General features: G+C 38.7%; 1 protein-coding gene across 1 annotated transcript; it reads right to left on the bottom strand.

The window, feature by feature from the left end:
- Positions 1–1,876: 1,876 nt before the first annotated feature.
- Positions 1,877–20,098, bottom strand: LOC104410240 (solute carrier organic anion transporter family member 1C1-like). The gene is made up of 14 exons (XM_010020387.1): positions 19,988–20,098; positions 19,228–19,369; positions 18,977–19,109; positions 16,824–16,954; positions 16,436–16,582; positions 13,908–14,006; positions 12,824–13,060; positions 11,472–11,636; positions 9,889–10,084; positions 7,433–7,598; positions 5,709–5,890; positions 4,220–4,284; positions 2,886–3,003; positions 1,877–2,099 (listed from the first exon to the last, which is right to left on the bottom strand). Exons 1-14 carry the CDS (start codon positions 20,096–20,098, stop codon positions 1,877–1,879), a joined length of 2,115 nt encoding a protein of 704 aa, XP_010018689.1.
- Between the last annotated feature and the right edge of the window lie 1,174 nt (positions 20,099–21,272).

Raw genomic sequence — 21,272 nt, 5'->3', positions numbered from 1 at the left:
TGAATCATCAGATCTGACCAGAATCTCATTTCTAGTCTGAGATCAATTCTCAACACACCTTTGATAAAACATTACCTCCCGGGAAAACCAAGCAATAGGTACAAAAGATGCTCTCATCAAAAAACCTGTAGTATAAAAAACAATGTACAGAAATAAACACCCAAACAACAAAAGCAAAAGGGAAATGATGTTAGTATGAGTCACCTGACTGAGCATATCTGTCTAGTGCAGATCAGAATTGCCAATATATTCATTCAGTGTTAAAACACTGTTTGCAGAAGGAGAAAGACACACCATGATCTACGCTGTGTAAAATTCCTGGCGTTTCTGGTACTTGGATTTTTCTTTAATTATTTTCAGACCTAGATGCAATATTGATACCACCTGTCCTAGAGAAGCTTCCATTCTTGTTCCCTCATAAAACACACTGCTTCCCCATATCTGCTGGCAGTTTATAGTCAGAGCTGTGACTGTGAAGACAATGTCTAAATGTGCTGGTCATTGTGTTTAAACAATAAAATGCAAACAACTCCATCCCCAAGGCCAGGATATGAAGAACTTTCTTTAAGTGAGTACTAAATCAACTGTTTTTGCATTCCTGTTCTTGAACTTACATGGGGCAGATGGTAGCAGAAAGGTCAGAAGATCACTAAAGAGAGTCCCTCTCTTTAGCCTGGTGATCTGCTATTTTCTCAGATAAAGCGTGGTAGATTTTCTTTATATTAGCGTAGTGCTCTCTTCCATGTCCCAAGGAAGTTTAAGATTAGAAAATAAAGCTTGTGTCCTAGTTAGAGGCTTGTGTACAGGACTGCAGGGAGCAGAGAGATCCTTCAGAAAAGAAACCAAAATGGCTATGATGATAGAGACTAAACCTCCAGTGACCTTAGTAGGCATGTTTCCTCCCATTGCAAAGGTACATCATGAAGGCTGTCAATGAAATATCACACTGCAAGCATTTTTAGAGACCCTTTTTCCCAATAATGACTGTTAGAAGCATCCTTTATTAAAGTTTCTCTCAGGGCTAGACTGACTGTGAAAAGCTGTGAATTTGCAAGTTTTCAGTACTGCATTTCATGGCTTGCTGGAGGTTCTTTAAACAAGGAAGGAAATCCATATACTTGTGATATAAATGCAGTGGTCATTAGGATAAAATGCCCACACACATACACACAAAAAAAAAAAACAACTTAAACACCTATCACTTTATTGCATCAGTTCAGAGTCATTTCACTCAAACCCACTACTGAGATGTGCTGTAAAATTAATACACCACTTGCTTTTGTTTGCATTCTATTTTGGTTATTAAATGTGTCCAAGCCAAGACCCAGAGTTGTGCAGTTCTTGTTCAGAGGGTGCTCACTGAAATCCTTGGAGCTCTCACCTGAGCGTGGGCTATGGGACCCAGTCTGGAACTAAGAGCTCTGATCATAAACCATGCACCAAAGGCCATCAGAGCAACTGAGTAACTTGATAGGCCATTTAGAGCTGTAGGACTAAATACAGACCAAGAGGACTTGAAATAAAGGTGGTGAAAAATGGAAAAGCAATTTATTGTGGATTTCTTCTTTTTAATGTTTCAATCATAATCAAATTTATGACACCTGAAATATTTTGGCTAGTCCTACTGTTGGTCTAGAACGGGACTGAGAGCAAAGGGATGGGAGAATTCCCCAAAAATTTTTAAAACCTTTTCCCCCTATTGTTTCAGATGAGGAAAGGAAGATGATAAGGTAAAGCAAATTAAAAGTCAGTGTTTAAAAGACATTTTTTCAAACCCCCAAAATGTAAACTAGCTGTTGAAGTCAAAAGTTAGGCTTCTGTTGTGTTCAGAAAACACGAAGCACAGGTAAAGTTATGAAAAGACTTTGTTTCTTTTTTACATACGAGTTTCCTCACTCTCGTCTGAGGTTCTTGCACCAGGAAGAATGTCTTTTTTATTGGATGTAACTGGTTCTTTGCTGGTTGATCTTTCTGTATCTTTAATATCTTTCGTCTCTTTGCCATGTGTTTTGAAGCGTTTCATTATTAAAACAGTGACCACTATGTATAAAAGACAGCATCCTGCCCGTAGTCCTGCAATGAGGCCAAGATAGACATTTCTAGAAAAAAAGAAAGTAACAAAATACATTTATATTAATAAAGTTTCCAATTCTGAGTAGAACCAAGTAAGATATCTAAGACACTTCGGCAAAACCACCTATTCTCAGCTAGGTATTGCCACACATTTTGAGGAATAACTGACAGAAAGCAAGCAATCTCATGATCTTTAGCCCCAGGCAGGTTCTAATCAGTTCCTATACTCCTAGCAGAAGTACCTCCTGCCTGAAGAGTGCTCCTATTCAGCAGGCTATATTTTAGGGCTGGGACAGGAGATGCTGCACCAGCCAGGGTTTTTTGCCTGTTGTCCCAGCCTTCCCTCAGCCCCTCACTTGGCAGTACTCAGTGCTCCTGTCCACACGTCTCCATGCACCACCAGTCGTTTGGGTTCCCCCTCCAAGTGGATTTTGTGGGGTGTCTTACACGTTAAGAAGCAGTGAAATGAGGGATGAGGAAGAGCATCTTCAGTGCTACACTTACTCTGTGTTTTTTTCAGTCTCCCACAAAGCCAGGGCATCACAGAGTTATTCAGTGCACCAAGGCTTCAGTAAAGGAACTCTAATTCTGGCAATGTCAGGCAATGTACTTCAATGTCAAATGCCAGACTGAGTCAGAATTGTTTGGCTTATTTGGTCTAATAAGGCCTAGTCAAAATAAGGAGTTTTGGTGCTTTTAGTATTCTAGTAAGTTCACTGACAATTGACATGGCAAAGTATACCTTGGTCCTTGGTGCCCAAAGCTGCCTCAGAAGCCAAATTCCTAACCCCTTACTGAAGAGTCCAGCTTACCTGAATGCTTTTGTGTCATATACCCGGCAAGAGCCTGATCCTCCACAGTTTTTTGTCCCCCATTTCAAGCAGGTTTCATCTATCAAGGCACCAAAATAAATAGGGGCTGGGAGGCCTCCTGTAGAGAAAATTCTTATTACATGACCTCAGACATGAAGATCTCAGTGTTTAATGTCACAGTAAAGAAATGAGGAAATTAATCTTAGAGTTTCTGAATTATAGCTGCACAAAATGTGATTAAACATCCAGCTCCAGCTTTGAGATTCCAAGATTTGAGAAAATATTTGAGCAAGTACCTAAAGGGAGTTGAAAGGATGGAAGATTATAGCATTATTATATTCAATGAGGGAAATGTTAGTAATTTTACTTTAATGGCATTTTTATTACAATTTTAGCTTCTGTTGTTTAAAGAAATAATACAACCAACATTTCTTTTTCAGTCCCGGGTGTGGAATTACATGCCATGACTTATTAATATTTATGAATACTAATGTACTTATTCAGGTATTGCACAGCACTTTGCCATTAAAAATGGTTATCTGAGGGCAAAGGGTTGAAATTAAGTACTTGCTCAAAACCAACTAGGTAATAAGTGTATTACTTATGTAGTGCTATAAGAATCCCTTTTAGACAATCATAATGCTTTAATATAATCAGTAAGCTGTTTCAGAGATAACGCAGTTTTGTGAAGAAAACTGTTTCATAAAAGCACAAGATTGATCCTCTGTAGCATTCAGCTAAAATATGAAGATTAGGAGAGAGATCCAAATGACTATTTGGGTTTCTCTGCTTGGGGAAGATTTCAAAAATCAGCAAACAAGTGAAGATAAAGCAAGTTTTGCTAAAGGCAGGGCAGGCTACATGTCCAAAGACTTGAATCATTATTTAGTGCAGATAAACAAAGAAGAAAGGAGAAAGAAAAAACAAAGAAAATAATAGGCAGAGTATGTGGTAGCTCTAAGCGAAAAAAGGTCAGCAAATGGCAGCACAGGTGTTAAGGTTATCCAGACTGATCAAGCTCAGGTAGTTGTGCCAGCGAAACAAAAAAAACCCTGAAAGTACAATGACATTTCCTTCTTTTTCCTGATTCCTTTGCTGCATAGAAAAAAATTCTGAAGAGATAATAATAATCTGTAATTACATAGCAGGAAACATATAGCAAACTGCTCCAAACGTTTTGAAATGCAAACAAAATATTTGGGAAATCTTTGCTTACAAATAAAAATTTTGGAAAATTATTTTTGTTCTCATCTGGAGCAAGAGCATTGCACTTGCTAGTTTTAGTTTATCTCTTTGACTACCTACTTGAATCCCACAAAGAAATGAAGATTTACCTAATACTCTACCACCTAAAGTTTCAATCCCAACAGCAAAGGATTTCAGGTCTGGTGAAACAGATCTAAAAAGGAAACAAAAATAGTACATTGTTTTGGGGAACAATAGAATAATGTAGCTACAGTCATGCTGTGAACATCTGCACGTGCCCCATGCAAGAGTACTGCGGCTTACCTAGCATAGCTCACTCAACCCCTAATTGAAAACATTCATCAAAGTTAAAGTACAGATGTGGAGCCTCCTTCCACTGACTTCAGTGGATGAACTCTCACTGAAATAGATGGGAGAATCCACAAAATGGATCTTGAGCCTAAGGACAACAGATCATAAACACTCTCAGGAGTGGATGCATAGAAAAATTAAAGCAAACCAACTGGAAGTAGGCAGTTCATGTCCATAAATTAAGCTCTGAGAAGCTGCCTTGCTTTAGAAAGGACTGTAACATGTAGAGGTGAACAGAAGGAACAAGGGTGTGCAGTCATTGCTAGCTACATGCAGGTAAAACCTGCCTCAGCCTCTATCATTTTACAGAGAGACAGTGAACATGAGTTACCTGGCTACAAAAGCACTTTGTTCCTACCATGGAGAAACAGCCTGTATTCTTCAGATGAACTGGAAGAACTGACAAAAAGCAGAGGGGAGTACCGAGCTGGCACAGGGGCAGAAGGGAGACTTGCTATGGCCAGCCTGTTTCCTGAACTGGGGTTTATACAGCAGTGTATTGTCTTGCCAGCATTACCATGAAAAGCTTCTCATTACACACATTAGCATTCTGAAAACTGCCCAGTAAAGTTACCCTTTTCCATAATCCAGGCATATGGTAAGAATGGCTGCATTAAAAATACTGCAGAAGAATCATCAGCTTAGCCAGGAGAGTTATCTAGACATGTGCACTGATTGCTGAAGATTGCAATTCACCCACAAGTATAAGTGGATAGAAATCTCCATGCAAAAGGCACAGAACATTATCTTTTCTTCCAAGTCTTGCTTTACAACTGAAGAATAAATATTAAAGAAATATTGCTCTGGCAGTTCTGTTTATACCAGCTTGAGAAAAAAATGGGAGTATGAGACTTCTCACAACATAGAAAACATTGTGAGGCAACGAGGCTTAACAAAGGTGAATGTTTTTCTCCTGAGCAATGTGAACAGTATAGTCACCTTGGATATGGCTTAGCACCGCATCTCGTTTCAAGTTCATTGCTGTTAAAAACACCCCTGTCATTAGAAGTGAAAGCTAATGTTCAAGATCAGCATAAGGCCCATCCTTTTCATCACCAAAGTATCTACTCAGGCTTAAATTGGAATTAAATTGATGGACAGGCACTTTGCTGTGCCTCTGAAGAGAGTTGGATTTCAGAGTACAGGCAGCCTCAGGGCCACAATTGATCAGCATGCCATTCCTCACAATAGGAATGAAATAGTAGATACCATATTCTGTTTCTCTTTCCCCAAGCTTTATGGTCAAGGTAAGGTAAAGTATTTCACCTAAACATAATCATGTATGTAGGAGTGCCTCCTAAGGCTAAAATAAATGCACATGCAGTCTGTAATGCTAAAAAATAGGGAAATGCTTTGGTACAGCTTTCTCTTTGGCATTGTCCCAAAACTGCAGAGGAATTGCCAAGCCCGTGCCCTCGTTCTTCCACACAGCTGCAATTGTGAAACACCTGAAAGGAAAAGATGAGAAGAAGAATATATTTAACCAGAATTCAGTGGCACAAAACTATTTCAGTAGCTAGATTTTTCATTCCCCACAACAGGCAGGCTGTTGTTAAAGCTGAAAGAACCTCCCTAATCATCTTTGCAGACTGATGGCCAAGTTCACTGGTATGCTCCAGCCACTCTAAGCTGCTCCAAAGACACAAAGCAACTGTGACTCTAGTTTCAATCATGTGATTGCTAGGACAGAAGGTGCTCTGTGTATGCTTAAAATAGGTCAAAGCTATAAAATACTGACGTGAACTGTCATCCTGCCATTCTGCTCAGGAATCCTATGAAGTAGATGAGTAACAATGAAAAATATAGATGTGGGCCCAATGCAATCATCTAGCTATTGTTAAGCATCTGAAACAGCATTTGGCATTGGATTGAGAGTGGATTGTTTCATAGCTTGAGGATAGTGTGGGTCTGAAAGCCAATTTCCCTGAAGTGAAGCAAGAGAATGTTGTTAGGATGTATGGATATACGCTTGAGAATGTTGCTTCTCTTTTTCGGTATTGTTACATGAAGACAATTCTGCTCCTGCCAGAAGACATGACGATTTGCATGCTAGAAATTTACTATCTTTAATGGTCTTGCCCAGTTAGGATTGTCTGAAGTCCTGCAAATGGCTGAGCAAAATGGCCAGATTTATATTTACAGGACTTCTTGGCTACACAATTTAGTGTTATGACTTGCTTTCCTGAGCTATGGCAGCTCAGGAAAGCAGGCAATTGCAATATGATCTGTAACAGGTTGTGAAACCAGCACTCACAATTTTACACAGGTCAGCTGCACATGAGTTGACACCACTGGATTTTGCTAGTCTAACAATCAGACTAACAAAGGCCTTCTAAACCAAATCCCTCTTAGATGTGTTGGACCTACACAGCAAGAGATCTACTGAGAAACTTAGAGCCAAGTTTATGGTCATCTTGCTGAGAGGAAAATAAATTATAAAAAATCAAAATAAAAGCATTCAAGACAGGTAAGTTAAGAGTCTGAGGTTTTCATGTCTTTCCTGAACAGCTCACTTACCTCGCCACAACTCTTTTAAAAGTCCTCCCTGCAACCTTGCACTCAGTTTCTACAAGGTTAAGCTGTAAAGAACGGACATTTGCATCTACAGGGTTTCTTAACCACAAGGCCAAAAAAAATAAATTAAAAAAAAGTCATAGAGTGAGAAATCTGGCTATGTCACAGACTCATAGAACAGTTTGGGTTGGAAGGAGCCTTTAAAAGCCATCTAGTTCAACTCCACCTGGAATGAGCTGGGACATCTTCAACTAAATCAGGTTGCTCAGAACCACATCCAGCCTGACCATGAACAGATTTCCAGAGATGAAAAGCCACCTCCCTGGGCAACCTGTTCCAGTGTTTCACCACCCTCATCATAAAAAATTTCTTCTTATATCTAGTCTGAATCTATCCTCTTTTAGTTTAAAATCTCCTCCCCTTATCTTATTGTAACATGCCTTACTAAATAATCATCTATCCACCTATATAGTTACCATATTCTTTCCTGTTCCAGTTGATGATTTACATCCCGCAAAGCAGGCTGTCATGTAAGTGATCCCATTATCCCCACATACAGGGTCCCACTGATCCAACTTGCAGCTGCAGTCAGCATTGCAACTGGCCATGAAGCTGTTTTTGGAGGAGGAAAGATGTTTTAATCTGGAGGAAAACAGAAAGATATAAAAGAATGATGTAGTCAAATTATATAGTCAAACAAAATATCAGGACATAGGTAGGAAAAGCATGGACAAAGTGAAGTAATCAACATGGACAGATACCTGCTACCATCCAATTGTGAAGCTGTCATAGGCAGACTAAGCTGATTTCAGCTAAACCAAAGATCTTGAGATCTTTCATCAAGCATTAACATTTCTATGGATTGTTACTGAAAAGGCATGGAACTCACAAACTAGGTATTCTTGTCTGGGAAGGAATGTTCGATATTACTTTTTTATTTGAAAACTCAACCCAAGAAAAAGAAAATTACACCTAGAATCTTTTACAACCTGTAGACTGGCCATGTTTTTCCTTAGCAGTAGATACCATACTATATTGGGGTGCTAGACGTGGTGATATAAAATGATGTAAAACTAGAGCAGCAAGATGTTCTTGACATATTTTTTACTGGATCAGAGCTAGTTAGTGTCAATGAAAGTTGCATTAGTCTAAATGAAAAGTGCTGCTTCTGTCTCAGTTCTGACTGTGTTCAGCAGTGGCAGCAGCCCTGCACCTGGGACAGACTTGAGCCCCTTTTCTCATCAGATCTCGTTTCTTGTTGTAGATTATCATGGACTTTCATAGCTTACACTTTTACCAACATTTCTGTAAGAAACATCAAAATCAGACCCCAAGATGTTAAATAAACTAAGAGGATGACAACTAGAATTGAGAATTTTAAAAGTGGCCAGTGAATCTGAGGGCATGGTGGCAGGGCTCAATTTTCAGAAAATATTACGAGTCCACCATCAACACCCCTCCTCTGAAGTCACTCACAGTATCAAGGAAAAATTGTTCAAAATTTGCCTTTTCTTCCTTCTTACCTCTCAATCCAAAATGCACCTCAAGGGGGCTACATTTCGGTCTTTAGAAAGGAAAATAAGTGGGGGATTTAGCCTTCGTTAGGCTGTTGCTCATCTTCAAACTACAAATTGTTAAATGGATAAAACATTGAGTCACTTAACCAGAACAATTTTAGCACATACTAATTTCTCCGGTCTGTTGTCCTGTAGAAATTGTAATTCCTTTTTCAATATTTGCTGTCTTGATGTTTCTGCTTATATTTAGTTCACTTGCTGCTATCAGATACTGCACTTAACCATTACATTAACCTCTGACATCTTTTATGTAACTGATCTCAAAGTTGAACTGGATGCCAGGTTTGCCAAAACAACTTAGATGATATTTCCCTGAACATAGGCTCAAAAAACACAGGACTGAGTTTCTGTCTGAATTGAAAATCTAGCAAGCCCTGCTGGATTCAGTTTAATCCTTTAAAATCCCTTGAAATTTGTTGGACCAGATTGAGCTAAGTTTAAACAGTAGGCAATTGTGGCAGGCTGCTAGAGTCGGAAAAATGTTCTCAAGAAAGCATGACTATGGTCCTGGTAAAGGAGGGGGAATATCTGCCTGGGCAGCACACACTCTTGACATGACTACTTTCTACCTCCCAGCTGAGAAAATGGATGCAGGCAGGTCAGCAGCTCCAGATACCAAGAGAGGATGGTAACTCCCCATGCAGGTTGATCTAAAGGATGGTACCTTTTAGAGGCAAAGCCTCTGGGTGACTATGAGGAAGCCACTTTCAACTTTTTTTACATCCCACTCCCTACATGGTAGGCTTTAAAATAAAGCTTTGAAATAATATACAAGATTTTAATTTGCTACTGATAAATTACAGTATATAGAGGTATATTGTCAATATCCAGCGATAAACAATTTAGAAAAAGAAATATGTTGTTTAAACAAAATTTGAAAAACAAAACTAGGGTATTCTGCTCACCCCCAACACTAGGTATCATTTTAACCTGACAAGCCTATCTCAAAACCCAGGATTTTCTTGTGTCTATCACCACCAAGGGAGCAATAAAATTATATATCATAGTAGCTCCACTCTAGCTGAAACCACACTGATTGGCACTAGCAGATGACCTAATAAATGTCAATTTCAACAAAAAATTGCCTTTAAACAGATATATATTTTTTGTTATGAAAAATAATATAAAAAAACAATATATCACTACAGTAAATCAACAGAGAAGGCACGTTTCAGAACTCATCCAAATTCAAATCAAAATGTTTTATAGAATAAAAGGCTTGTAGCCCAGATGAGAATACAAACCCAGAGGAGTTTGTGAGAGCAAAGGAATAGATGCACGCACCATGTTCTGCACAGTGCAGGAAGCAACCAGGACAAATGACGCTATCAACACAAACCCAAAAGATTACAAACCCAGAGTAGGGCACTGTCAAACCGGCCACCTGGAGCACCTCACAGCTGCATGTAAAGTACAAGAGGTTTAACAAATATGCTACTATAAAGGTGATGCATGCAAACTTTGCCATTTCAGTTACGTGAAGTTTGAATTTCTTGATCAGAAAGCCTCCTAGAAACATCCCCAGGATTGTGATGGGTAAAAGTATCACACCTGCAAATAGAAGGTAATAAAAATGTTAACTGTTGTTACTTGCACTGAGCCTTTTAAGAATAAATATCTTGTTCTAGTATTTACCAAAATACCAGATACTAACCTATTTACCTGTTTTCCAACAGATCCTTCAAGGTTCTAGGGCTTTTTATTAGCTTTAAGTATTTTTGCTTACTTTCATTTTTTTCAAATCATATTATGACTTTAAAAAGCTTAGCTCCTCAACATTCCCTACTTTTTTTACTATACTGCTGCCTGTATATATACTGACATAATAAAACCTATACAGGTGTTTGTTAGAAACTGGAGTGAATGAGATAAATGTCTTAGCTGATGGGCATTTCTTCATCAAAGAAGCAAACAAACAAATCATTAAACTTTCAGAAAGTTACAAAAAGAAAAAAAAAACTCCAAAACGTAACACGAAGGGAAACAGCATCTGGATTTGCATTGGATTCCATTTTGCTCTGAGAGTGAATCATGGAAAAATTTGTATTTAGATGTTCAGCATTTCACAAACTCCAGCCCTAGTTTACATGCTAAGTAGAGAGCTTTTACAAGGTTTTATTGTGAAGGGTTGGCCTTTTCCTGTGTGTTATTTTGTTTGGTTGTTTTTTTGGGTCATGTTGTTTCTCTAAAACTTTCCCTGCATCTGAAAGAAGATAGGAAAAAGAAAGCTCTTTCAACATTTGGACCTGACCTGCAGAATAGCAGGGTGCCTTCAGATTAAAGTAATGGAATATCAATTCTGCAATGACCTGATAGCCTGGTTTTCCTGCCAGGTTATCAGACCATATTAGTGACTGTAAAATTAATACAGTTTCAACATCCTTTTTTTGTAGAACACTATGAAGAACTTATTTTTGAGGGAACTCAAAACCAGAAAAAGAGCTTTGAGCTGAATGAAATTACTCAAATCTTACATTTTGGTTTCTTGTTGCTAATAAAATTCATATTTGCAATCAAAATGGAATTAGATTTATACCAAGACGTTATTCTGAAAAGGAAAAATCACACATTTCATTAGACATTTTCTAAATTGGATGTTTTTTCTTCTAGCTGTAACTGCAGCTTATGTGTGGGTTTTGTTCATGAAAACAGGCACATTCATAACCCAAATCTCACTCTGAAAAAAACTTCATCCAAAAAAACCCGTCTACCCAGATTTAATAATACTCTAGCCCACTAAATTAGGAACACCAGGAAAATTAACATCCGTTTCCAAAATGCAGTAGAAAAAATAATAAACCACTACACACTTTTACATACTCTTTTTTTTTTTAAAACCAAAAAGGTTCATATAAGAGCCTCCTAAAAAGGAAGGCAAAATAAGAAAAAAAAATTCTTTTTTTTGACACTGGAATTTTAAAGGAGGACAGGTACCTACCAATTAGAAAGATAGCTCTTGCCACTGATACATTAAATTGCTGTTCCATAAACTTTGTCTCATAGGTTATCAACCCAACAAGAGAATTGTACTGCAGAATAGTGAGGAAGATGTACACTAGGAAAACTGGATTTCCAAACAGCTTCTTCAGAGCTGGGAAGAAACCTGCAATGGAGAGGTATATACTGTACATCCTGCTAAACACAGAGAAGACTTGTTTTGATAACCTTTAGATAATAAAACTAACTTTGATTTAATTACTGGCTGTATTGCAGATTGTAATTCTTTGCCTATCAAAATACATGCTTGCTCAGATGAGAGTTTTCCTCATTGCTAACCCATAACTTGCTAGAGCGGCAAGGCTTAATGGTACAGTGGATGCTCAACTGGGAATCAGAAATCCTACACTATCTTGTGGGTGACACAGGACTATTCATGAAAGGCACTAAGGCTTGCCAGACTGATGCCAGTACAGGAGAGTGTCTCCAGAGGAACATTATGACTCTATATAACGTACCAAGTGAAAGGTTTGGTGCCTAAAGCAGGAGTCTTCACAAACCCCCCTAGAGCCTGACGTGAAGCTGATGGTCAGAGAAAGGGAGCACCTGATCTAGCAGAAGGCTGGAACCTTTCCTGAGACCCTTGATTACAGGATCTAAATCCATGAAATTAAAGTGAGGACAAAAATGAAAGTGAAGAAAAAAATTAAAGCGAAGACAAAAATTAAAGCGAAGACAAAAAACTAGCCTGTAGTCTGACTGTGCTCTTGCCTAAAAGATGAGAGTTCGAAACGCAACTGCCATTATCACTAAATGGGTGCACGTGCATACATACATATCAATAAAAGCCTTGGGGGAGTCCAGCAATGGGTAGTTGGGTCTGATATCACCTCTACAAGGTGAATAGCATCACTGAGCTCATCCACAGCGAAATCCCTCCAACACCTAATGTAGTACTTAGCCCCATGTTTCCCGCTGAGATGTGGACTCAGTGAAACAGTAACCTGCCAGCTGTGGATTGGTCATTAATGAGGGATAGGATGTTTTCCACCTTCTTCCTTCATAATCATAGGATTATAGCTGTAATATATGACATGACAACTACTATGTTGAACTAAGAATCTCTGGTGTTCAAAGCAACAGCATGAGCTTTTTCCAGCTGTCTGACATAAGGAGAGGACTGAAACACACCCTTAGCATGTAATTATGATATTACAAATTAAAAAGCATTTTTGTCCATCATTTGCACTACAAAAATGCACATTTTGCTGTGATTGTGCAAATCCATGCTCAGCTCAGACTGAATCAAAGTGAGAAAATTCACATGCAAACATCTGGGCAATAATCTTTCACCTTTTACTGCCTCAGAGAACTTTAACTGCGGCTGAGCCGGGGCATCTATTTTACAGTGATCTCCTTGAACAGGCAAATGACTAATCTTCAGGGTTTCATTCTCTCCTTCTTTTGGTAAGGAGGAGGGCAAAAACCAGAAAGGCAATGAAGCAATGAGGTTAACTGCTCCACAGATAAGCAATCCAAGCCACCAGGCACCAACCCAACGGGTATCCTTTGGATTTATGCTGATGGCATCTATAAAATACAGAAAGACAGGAAAATAGATTAGGTATCATGCAGAGCAATTAAATTTACTATAGGTATCCATATATAATTTGAAGATCAGAAGAGAGGTGATGTGTGTTTCATATGAAGAATCTAAATGCAGCTTGAATCAAATCAGTCCCAAGCAGTCAAAAATAGATATCTCCATTTAGACCCATAGTGGCATTTCCCTGCCACAATTTTCCAACACTTTCTGTGGGAATGAGTGACAGCAAGAGGGCCCTTCAGCATCCAAAAAGATCTTTCATTTCTCAATTTCCCACTGTTGCCTCCTCCTTCTATTCCCAAACTTAACATACTTTTTCTTTGAAGTTCCTCAAGTTTTCCCTGGGATGACAGACTTTGAAGTTGTTTGAACAATTAAATGAGTTTTCGTATGAATCTTTGCTGCATGCTTTTCAAAACAACATAATTTTTGTCAAGTGTTGAAAGTGTCCATGAGAAAAAGCCTTTCACTGTTCCCTCAGCATGGGGATGGCCTTCCATTCCCTTATTTGTTCTCAGCTGCACAAAAAGGGTGTAACAAGTACATGCACAGGCATTAAAAGAGGGGCAAAATTTTTCTGTAGTGGGGGTAAGTGTCTTGCGTCAGGGGCCATTCCAGTCAACTACAGCATTGCAGATATTAATATGTAAATAACACCACCTTTCAAGTAGGACAAACTCTCTAGAGAACCCCCCTTTTGGAATCATAAACTGGGAAGGTGCTTCTTGCCATGCAGGTTTCTATATAGAATCATGGAACAGCCGTCATATAAAATCATAGAATCATATACAGTCATAATCTCAGTTAACCCACCACCCCACAGTCTCTTACCAATATCCACAATGCCAATGTCAACCCAGAGGCTGGCACAGAAAGACCCAAGCAGGAAGCCTAGGGTTGGCCCAAACATGCCTGAGGATCTCACCAGGCCTGTAAGAGAAAGGAGGAAGCACCAGAGTGAGCAAAATACTCCACAGACAAGCACGTCTTCTTCTCTGAGGAGAGAAGAGGGAGGATAAAGAAGTGGGGCACAGGGCATTAGGGGATGTCTAATGGGAAGCTTCTGAGCAGCAAGAAAATAAGCCATGAGCTGCCAACATGCTAGCTGTGGTGTGAAAGCAGGCTCCTTCACCCACACAGGGCTTTGCCGAAGTGAACATGGTCTCACATGGACCCCCGCATGCATTTCATTGGCAAGATTGGTGTCTTGGAAGGAACAGGGAGAAACAGAATAGCTTTGCAATGATTTTTATCCCTCATCCTCTCTACTTTTCACGTTTTTGTAGTTACATTGTTCAGCTCGTGGCAGTTAACTAATGAACAACTCTAGACGTGCTGGAAGTATCTTAAGTCTACCTGCAACCCTATTCACAGCTTGCTTGATCTTCTGTATTTGCAGAAGTCAGGACATTTCCCTGTAGTATCGGTTCAGGTCCCTAATTTAATTTTCAGTAGCAGTCGTTGATCTGATGATGTGTATATGAGAAGGCATTGCAGTTTGGAGTCACATTAAGATAATAGGGACAATAGAAGTGCGAGAACATGGAATCAGGTATAGGACCCTGAGAATATATTTTGTAGGCAAGTATGTGTGTGAGCAAAGTTCATTAGGCAGAATCTTCATTTCATTCAGCACCAGAAAAGCGGATCGGTTAACTGGTGTGTTAATAGGTACTTAATGAGGATGTAAAAATAAAATAAAAAGAAAAAAATCAAGAAATTCAGTGATCAAGTAATGACCTCTTTAAAAGCAGCTTTCAGTTTTGTTACTGGCCTCACTGGGGCTTCCATTTCCCCCTCTGTCTCTGCTTACAATAGGAGATTACATGGGGTAAGAAGAAGCTGGCATTCCCCTAGGAGCAAGAGAATAAGCTGTCTCTGCCTCAAAATAAGTTATATTCTTACTCAACAAAACATCAAAGGGCAGAAGAAAAAGGAGAGACAGGAAGACAGGAAGGTGAAACTTTTTGCGCAGGGTCAAATGATGCGGTAAATGGCCAAAATTCATCAGCAAGCCTTGACTGTTTTTATTATAGGAGGTTTTTTACTTATTTTACAAAGACGCTGATTGTAAATTGATTCAGTCAAGTGATAAATAAAATCAGATATAGAAAAGAATTAAAGCCAGTCAAGAAAAGGAATTTAAGCTCTATGGAAAAGACTGTTTCAAAAGACTGACGCTTTGCAAATTGGGTTAGTCCGTCAAAATGGAATAAGAGACTGAAAACTGCTATTCAGAATGTTAAAATTAAATACTTGAATATACTATAAAGTAAATACTTTATTTTACATGCATGACCTGAACAAATTTTCATTTTGGTTTAATCCAAACTATTTTTTGTGTATATTTCATATTTTTAATCTCACTTTCCCAGTAGTCCCCAGCCCACTGCAATCTCTCCAAGATCAGATTCTGACAAGAAAAAAATTCAGCTGAACTTTTTAAAATACCTTTAGTCAGAGCTCGCAGGTGATTACAAATATTTTTGATAACTGCTGAGTGGAGCTTTTGTTTTCGTCAGCTCCCCTGACAATACTTCTATTCAAACTGCAGATTTCCTCATCCCCAACTGACGAGGAGGGGAAGGCAATGGCCGTAACCTGTAGCATTTGCATACTGAGCTCTTCCTGAAACTGTGTCTCTACTATCTTTATGACCAGTTCAGCTTCACCGGTTTTACTTCAGGCAGCAATTTTGACCTTCCTTAGCCACACAAACACTCCATGCTATGAAATCAAGTTGGCAACAAATTAATTAGCTTAGGAGTAATCTTTCTGTGTTGGGCAATAGGCTATCTTCCGTCAAACAACAACAACAAAATCCCACTTAGAAGGGATTTATTACAACACCCTGGCAAGGGTTTGTTTTTTCCTTCAGTAACTAGTGACTTTAAAAAAACCATTCATCAGGACCTGTGCTGCATTTAAAATTCAAAAAGCCAGGTAAAAGCTTCTGAAACACAATTGCATTACTGTGATTACTGATCATTACAATAAGGATCACTCTCTTATCTGTGAAACAGTGATTAGGAAGAATGAAGCTGAGACACTGAAGATAATATGCCAGATAAGACAGATATGACTTCTCACTTTAGAGAAATGAGTATTCGATTATGCTTCTTTTCATCACAGGGAAAACTGGCACATGTAGCAGAAGCTACTCAGGGAAAGCAAAAGAAGCACCTGGGAATATCCTTCAAAAACAAACATGAGATCTCTTTTGCATGGCTTTTTTGTCTCTGTACAAGTTAAAATTATCCCAAGCAGAGCAGACAGATTTTCTTGGAGAGTATTTGCTTGGCTACAGAAATGTTAAAGAAAAGAATGTTTAGCATAAAAATCATTCATTTGCATATTACCTATGTAAAATGCTGAGTTTTCTTCTTTAGAAAAATCATCAATATATGAAACCCCCAGTGGCATAACTGGTGCTTCCCCAATTCCACGTAAAAGGTTCCCCATCAAGACAAAGAGCCACAGATAGGAATTTGTTGTTTTCTCACATCCTGCAGGCCATAAACATTTACATTTCTGTGAATGTAATTCTTACAATACTTTATTGCAACAGAAAAACAACATAAAATATGAGGGTTTACAACCATTATTTGTTGGTTTGTATATATCATGCATATATCATGGTTTGTATATATCATGGTTTCTAACAGGGGTTTGACAGGTTTTCAGAACAAGAAGGTGTACAAAATGGGGACAAGGAGAAGAGAATCCAGCACCAGAGCGTTTGCTTACCGAAATTTTTCTTTGTGCTGGGTGTTTCTGTAGCATCTGTGATTGGATGGCCCTCAGATGATACTGGGGAGCAAGCTGATACACTCGTAGAGGAGTTGTGCACAGTAACAGTTATCCTTTCATAATTATAACTGGAAAACAACTATGTAAAATACAACTGACACATGAAAGAGTCTGCTTTTCAGGAAGTGTGTATGAGCCTTGTGTTCATTCATGCTCATTCCTGTTACATACAAGCAAAATGGAGGGGCAAGCCATTTCCAGTGCTTTCCCTTAAAAAAAGATAGGTATCTATCTTCATATCTTTTTCAAAATATTCTGACCATACTATCCCCCATATTTTCTTAAGCTGAAGAGCAGAAAAGCTGCTTCCAGGGCTTAAGAGAGCATTCTTTAGACCAAAGGACAGAAGCAGAGTCCATCCTAATCATTCTACATGCAACAGTGCTGATGTTTTCCCATACTGGCACCGATTTCTTACCTATGTGACAGACATGAAACAAAGATTTCTGTGCTAGTTTAAAATCAGCTAGTTTAAAATTAGCTAGCTAAGGATCTATTAGTAACCTATCTGTGTTTATGAAGAGATTAAAACCAGCTGCAAAATACATGTGCCAGATTGTCTGCGTATTGGCACCCTGCAACGATGGCAAATCTGCTAAGAAAATTGAAGCCAGCTTGAGTAAATTTATGCTGCATTGGTGTCCTGGGTTCAGCTACAGCAGTCATTTTTTCTCCTTCTTAGTAGCTGGTGCAGTGCTGTGGTTTTGACTTTCAGTCTGGGAACAATGCTGATAACACCGATGTTTTTAGTTGTTGCTCAGTAATGTTTACTCTGACCAAGGACTTTCTCAGTCTCATGCTTTGCCAGAGAGGAGGGGAAGCCAGGAGGAAGCAGAGCCAGGACACCTGACCCAAACTGGCCAAAGGGCTATTCCATACCACAGCACGTCATGCCCAGTATATAAACTGGGGGGAGTTACCCGGAAGGCCCAGATCGCTGCTCGGGTCAGGCTGGGTATCGGTCGGCGGGTGGTGAGCGGTTGTGTCCTTTTCCCTTGTTATTCCTCTTATCATTATTATTGATAACAGTAGTGGTTTGTATTATACCTTAGTTACTGGAGAGCTGTTATCTCAACCCATGGGAGTTACATTCCTTCGATTCTCCTCCCCATCCCTCCGGGAGCGGGGGGAGGAAGGAAAAGGGGGGGAGTGAGTGAGCGGCTGCGTGGTTCCAAGTTGCCAGCTGGGCTTAAACCATGACAATTGACAAAAATTGAAAGCAGATATTCCCTCTGACTGTGCAATCAAGGGGTAACCTTTAATATTGTGATGGATGACAGTGAAGTCCCCAGGGCCACTGGGTTTTGCTCAGTGTTGTAGAGAACAGGTAATCTTCAGAACTTGGCTGTGAGTTTGGGTTAAATCAGATTTCCATAGCTCTGCTCCTCTCCTGTGCTGTCCCCTGCAGTGCAAGTTCCCAAGCAGAGTAGTGACTGTGGCCAGTTTCCATACCATGGTCCCCAGATATGATTCTTTCTATACCTTCCTCATCACAGTTATTGATCTTTAAACCAAGGAAGATGCATAAATAAATTTTAATTTTTGAGGGACAGAGGGGTTTAATTTTCAACTACTATTCAGTAAGGATGCTCATGGATTGGAGATGTATGAACTGCTTCTGACACCTGTGTATTCATTAAAGTTTAGATGTGAAGAGTATTTAGATATTTAACTCTCCCTGAATTCAGTGGTTATAGATAAATATATTCAGAATTTTAAGAGCTTAGCATGAATAGCTACCTGGAAGATCTCATGACAGTTCATTTAAATATAAAAAGGAGGAGAACATATATTTAAAAAAAAGAAAGTATCTGTATATATCCATCATAGGTAAAATTTCAACCCACTTTATCTCTAATTATATATAAGTTCTGTAGAAACCTGAGGTTTCTCTCTTACTTACCTGTTGAAAGAGGTAAGCTTTCAAAGAGGAAATTAGAAAGATGATACTAAAAAAGCCACTTATCAAAACCTTCCTGTTATCTGGAAAAGACTACTATTGTCAAGCTTTTAACTCCAGTGTATGATTAAATAACACTTTATATGGTCAAGTTCAATTAGAGCAAAATGTGAAAACTCTCCGTATTTACCGTCCCATTAAGAACTGGGGCATGACTGACAAAAATGCTCCTAAGGACATGATGAGGCATCCAACAGCAATTACTTTTGGTCGATGAACTCTTGGTCCAAGGTAGCTCACCAATACCATTACCATTAAGTTACCTGCATCAAGAGAAAAGAGAATTAGTAAGTTTATGAAAAAAAAGAAATTTATTTTTTTTTTTTAGAGAAAACGTGTTAAGAAGCAGTATGTATCCACTTTCAAAGAAAATACACATACCTATCTCAAAGCTGCCATCAATAATGCCAACAATTGATGATGAGATTTCAAATCTTCTTTCAATTTGACTGGACATGCTCTTCATGTAGCTTCCAGAAAATCCTTTGGCAAAAAAGGAAAAAGCTAGAGCTCCAAGAAATATCTGAAGAGAGAAAATAATTGAGTTTGCAAAGAAATAATTTTTCTTCATGGCTGGATGCCTGAGCTGCCTACTCAAGAAATGTAAAAATCAAATGATTTGTTTTCTAATTCTCTGTGAAGAGATCCTTGCTATTGTATTCATTAATACAGAAGATTTTACTTTCTCTTTCACAATGGCCTTCAAAGCCTCTTCTACTGCAAAGAAAAAGTTGATATTGACTGTGTGTACTTTCTATCTTTCTACCACATGTTGTTTTAGCTGTTTCTTTCCTTACAAAAAACTTACAGCATAAAGTTGTTCATTACTGCTGCTATTATTATAGCATATCTTATTAGTCCTACTTCTTGTGTTCTAAAAAACAGTGATATAAAGATGTAACTGCAACTACCATTATGACTATAGCATATCTCTAAATGTTTCCTTAGTAAAATATGGCCTCACTTTTTAACTTCTGAACACATTTATTGACTTGTGTGTGCTTGGATTCACAACCTAGAGCATTGCTTCCAACACACATAGCATCAGCGTCATACACAACTATCTAATTTTTGATAGAGCTTTAAATTGTCATTTTTAGTATTACAGAGAAAATATGTGGTGAGGGCTCCTCTATCATACCTTTAGCTTTGCGCAATTACGGCACATGTTCTTGGCAGGAATTGCACTGCCATCGCTGTCCTGGAAGAGTGACTTGTCTTTAGGTTGGCCAGCAGTGATTGACCTGTCCATGGTTTTCCTCCTTCAAATCTGACACGTAGGTCTTTCTGTTTGGAAAATATCACTACATTTAACTATTATTTGCATAAGAATAAAGGTTCCAATGTTTTTCCATACATACTAGATGGTGAGACACTACTTGAGATGTCTCACATTGACACCTTGTCTCAGGAAGAATGCTAAAGAGTGTTCAAAATGTCACTGTAATGAGTTAAGTATCAGGGCACCTGCTTTGTGAAATCTACTTTCTAGAAGACTTCAGGACCTTCTTGGACAGATGGAAAATTTAGAGGTAACTTGCTGACAGCTTTTAGAAATCTTTGTAAAGAGGAAAGTCCCTAGGCAGCTGGAGGCTAGGAGAGTTATGTCAGAGAAACATCTTCACCATGCTTGAACCAATTCTTGTATTCTCTTTTAGATATTCACTTTTGATCACTGTTCCAGGCTAAATGGGCCTTTGGTATGATCCAGTAGGCTGCTGACATATATATTTATAAGGATTTTCCCTAACTGCATAATCTATGAATTTGCAGAAATACTGAATACTACTATGTACCATTCTGTCAAAATTTTTGTAAGTAACGTCATTTACTGGATAAATGTTTATAGAATCAGACCACATGATGACCGAGGAGAAAATAAGGATAAGAGATATGGCAGGTAAAGTTGTATTAGGGAAAAAGAGGGCATTGATTAAAAGAAACAAATAATGACTATTTAATTCCACAAGTCTCCAACAAGTTTCTGCAAGACAGATGATAAATGTAGCTATTTTAATGAGACTGCCAAAGATTACCATTTAAAAATTGGCTCTGATATAGAGAGTCATCTTAGATACATAGGTTGATGTATATTAAGCTGATCAGGGGAAACCAGCTAATACAGAGAGATCTGGAACGCTAACAAGTCAAAAGAGTAGTTGCCAAGTTCCTCTGTTGGAAAACTGGTGCAGTAGTACAGAAACCAATTAATTAGCTCTTATATATATTGGCATATGTATTAGAGGAATATAGAGAAACATAGGTCAAGAAACTGGCCTGTAGCATTTCTCCCCTTCTTCCGCCCTCTCTGCTGCCCTTGCTCTAGGAACCTCTCAAAGTTCCCCTCCTGCAGGCCCGAGGCCAGCTGACCCAAGAGCAGAGGCCATTTAAGTGTCACGATGGATTTTTGACACCAGAGGCAGTTG

The sequence above is a fragment of the Nestor notabilis genome, unplaced genomic scaffold (genome assembly GCF_000696875.1).
Source record: "Nestor notabilis isolate BGI_N333 unplaced genomic scaffold, ASM69687v1 scaffold10370, whole genome shotgun sequence".
In the NCBI taxonomy this organism is placed as follows: domain Eukaryota; kingdom Metazoa; phylum Chordata; class Aves; order Psittaciformes; family Psittacidae; genus Nestor; species Nestor notabilis.
This window is presented reverse-complemented; position numbering and strand designations above follow the sequence as displayed.

Coding starts and splice junctions, on each gene's coding strand:
- LOC104410240 (XM_010020387.1), bottom strand. CDS start 20,098: ATGGACAGGTCAATCACTGCTGGCCAACCTAAAGACAAGTCACTCTTC. Junction 19,370..19,987: donor GTAATTGCGCAAAGCTAAAG/GTATGATAGAGG, acceptor TTCTCTCTTCAG/ATATTTCTTGGAGCTCTAGC. Junction 11,637..12,823: donor GTTCTCTGAGGCAGTAAAAG/GTGAAAGATTAT, acceptor TCTCCATTGCAG/GTTTCTTCCCAGCTCTGAAG.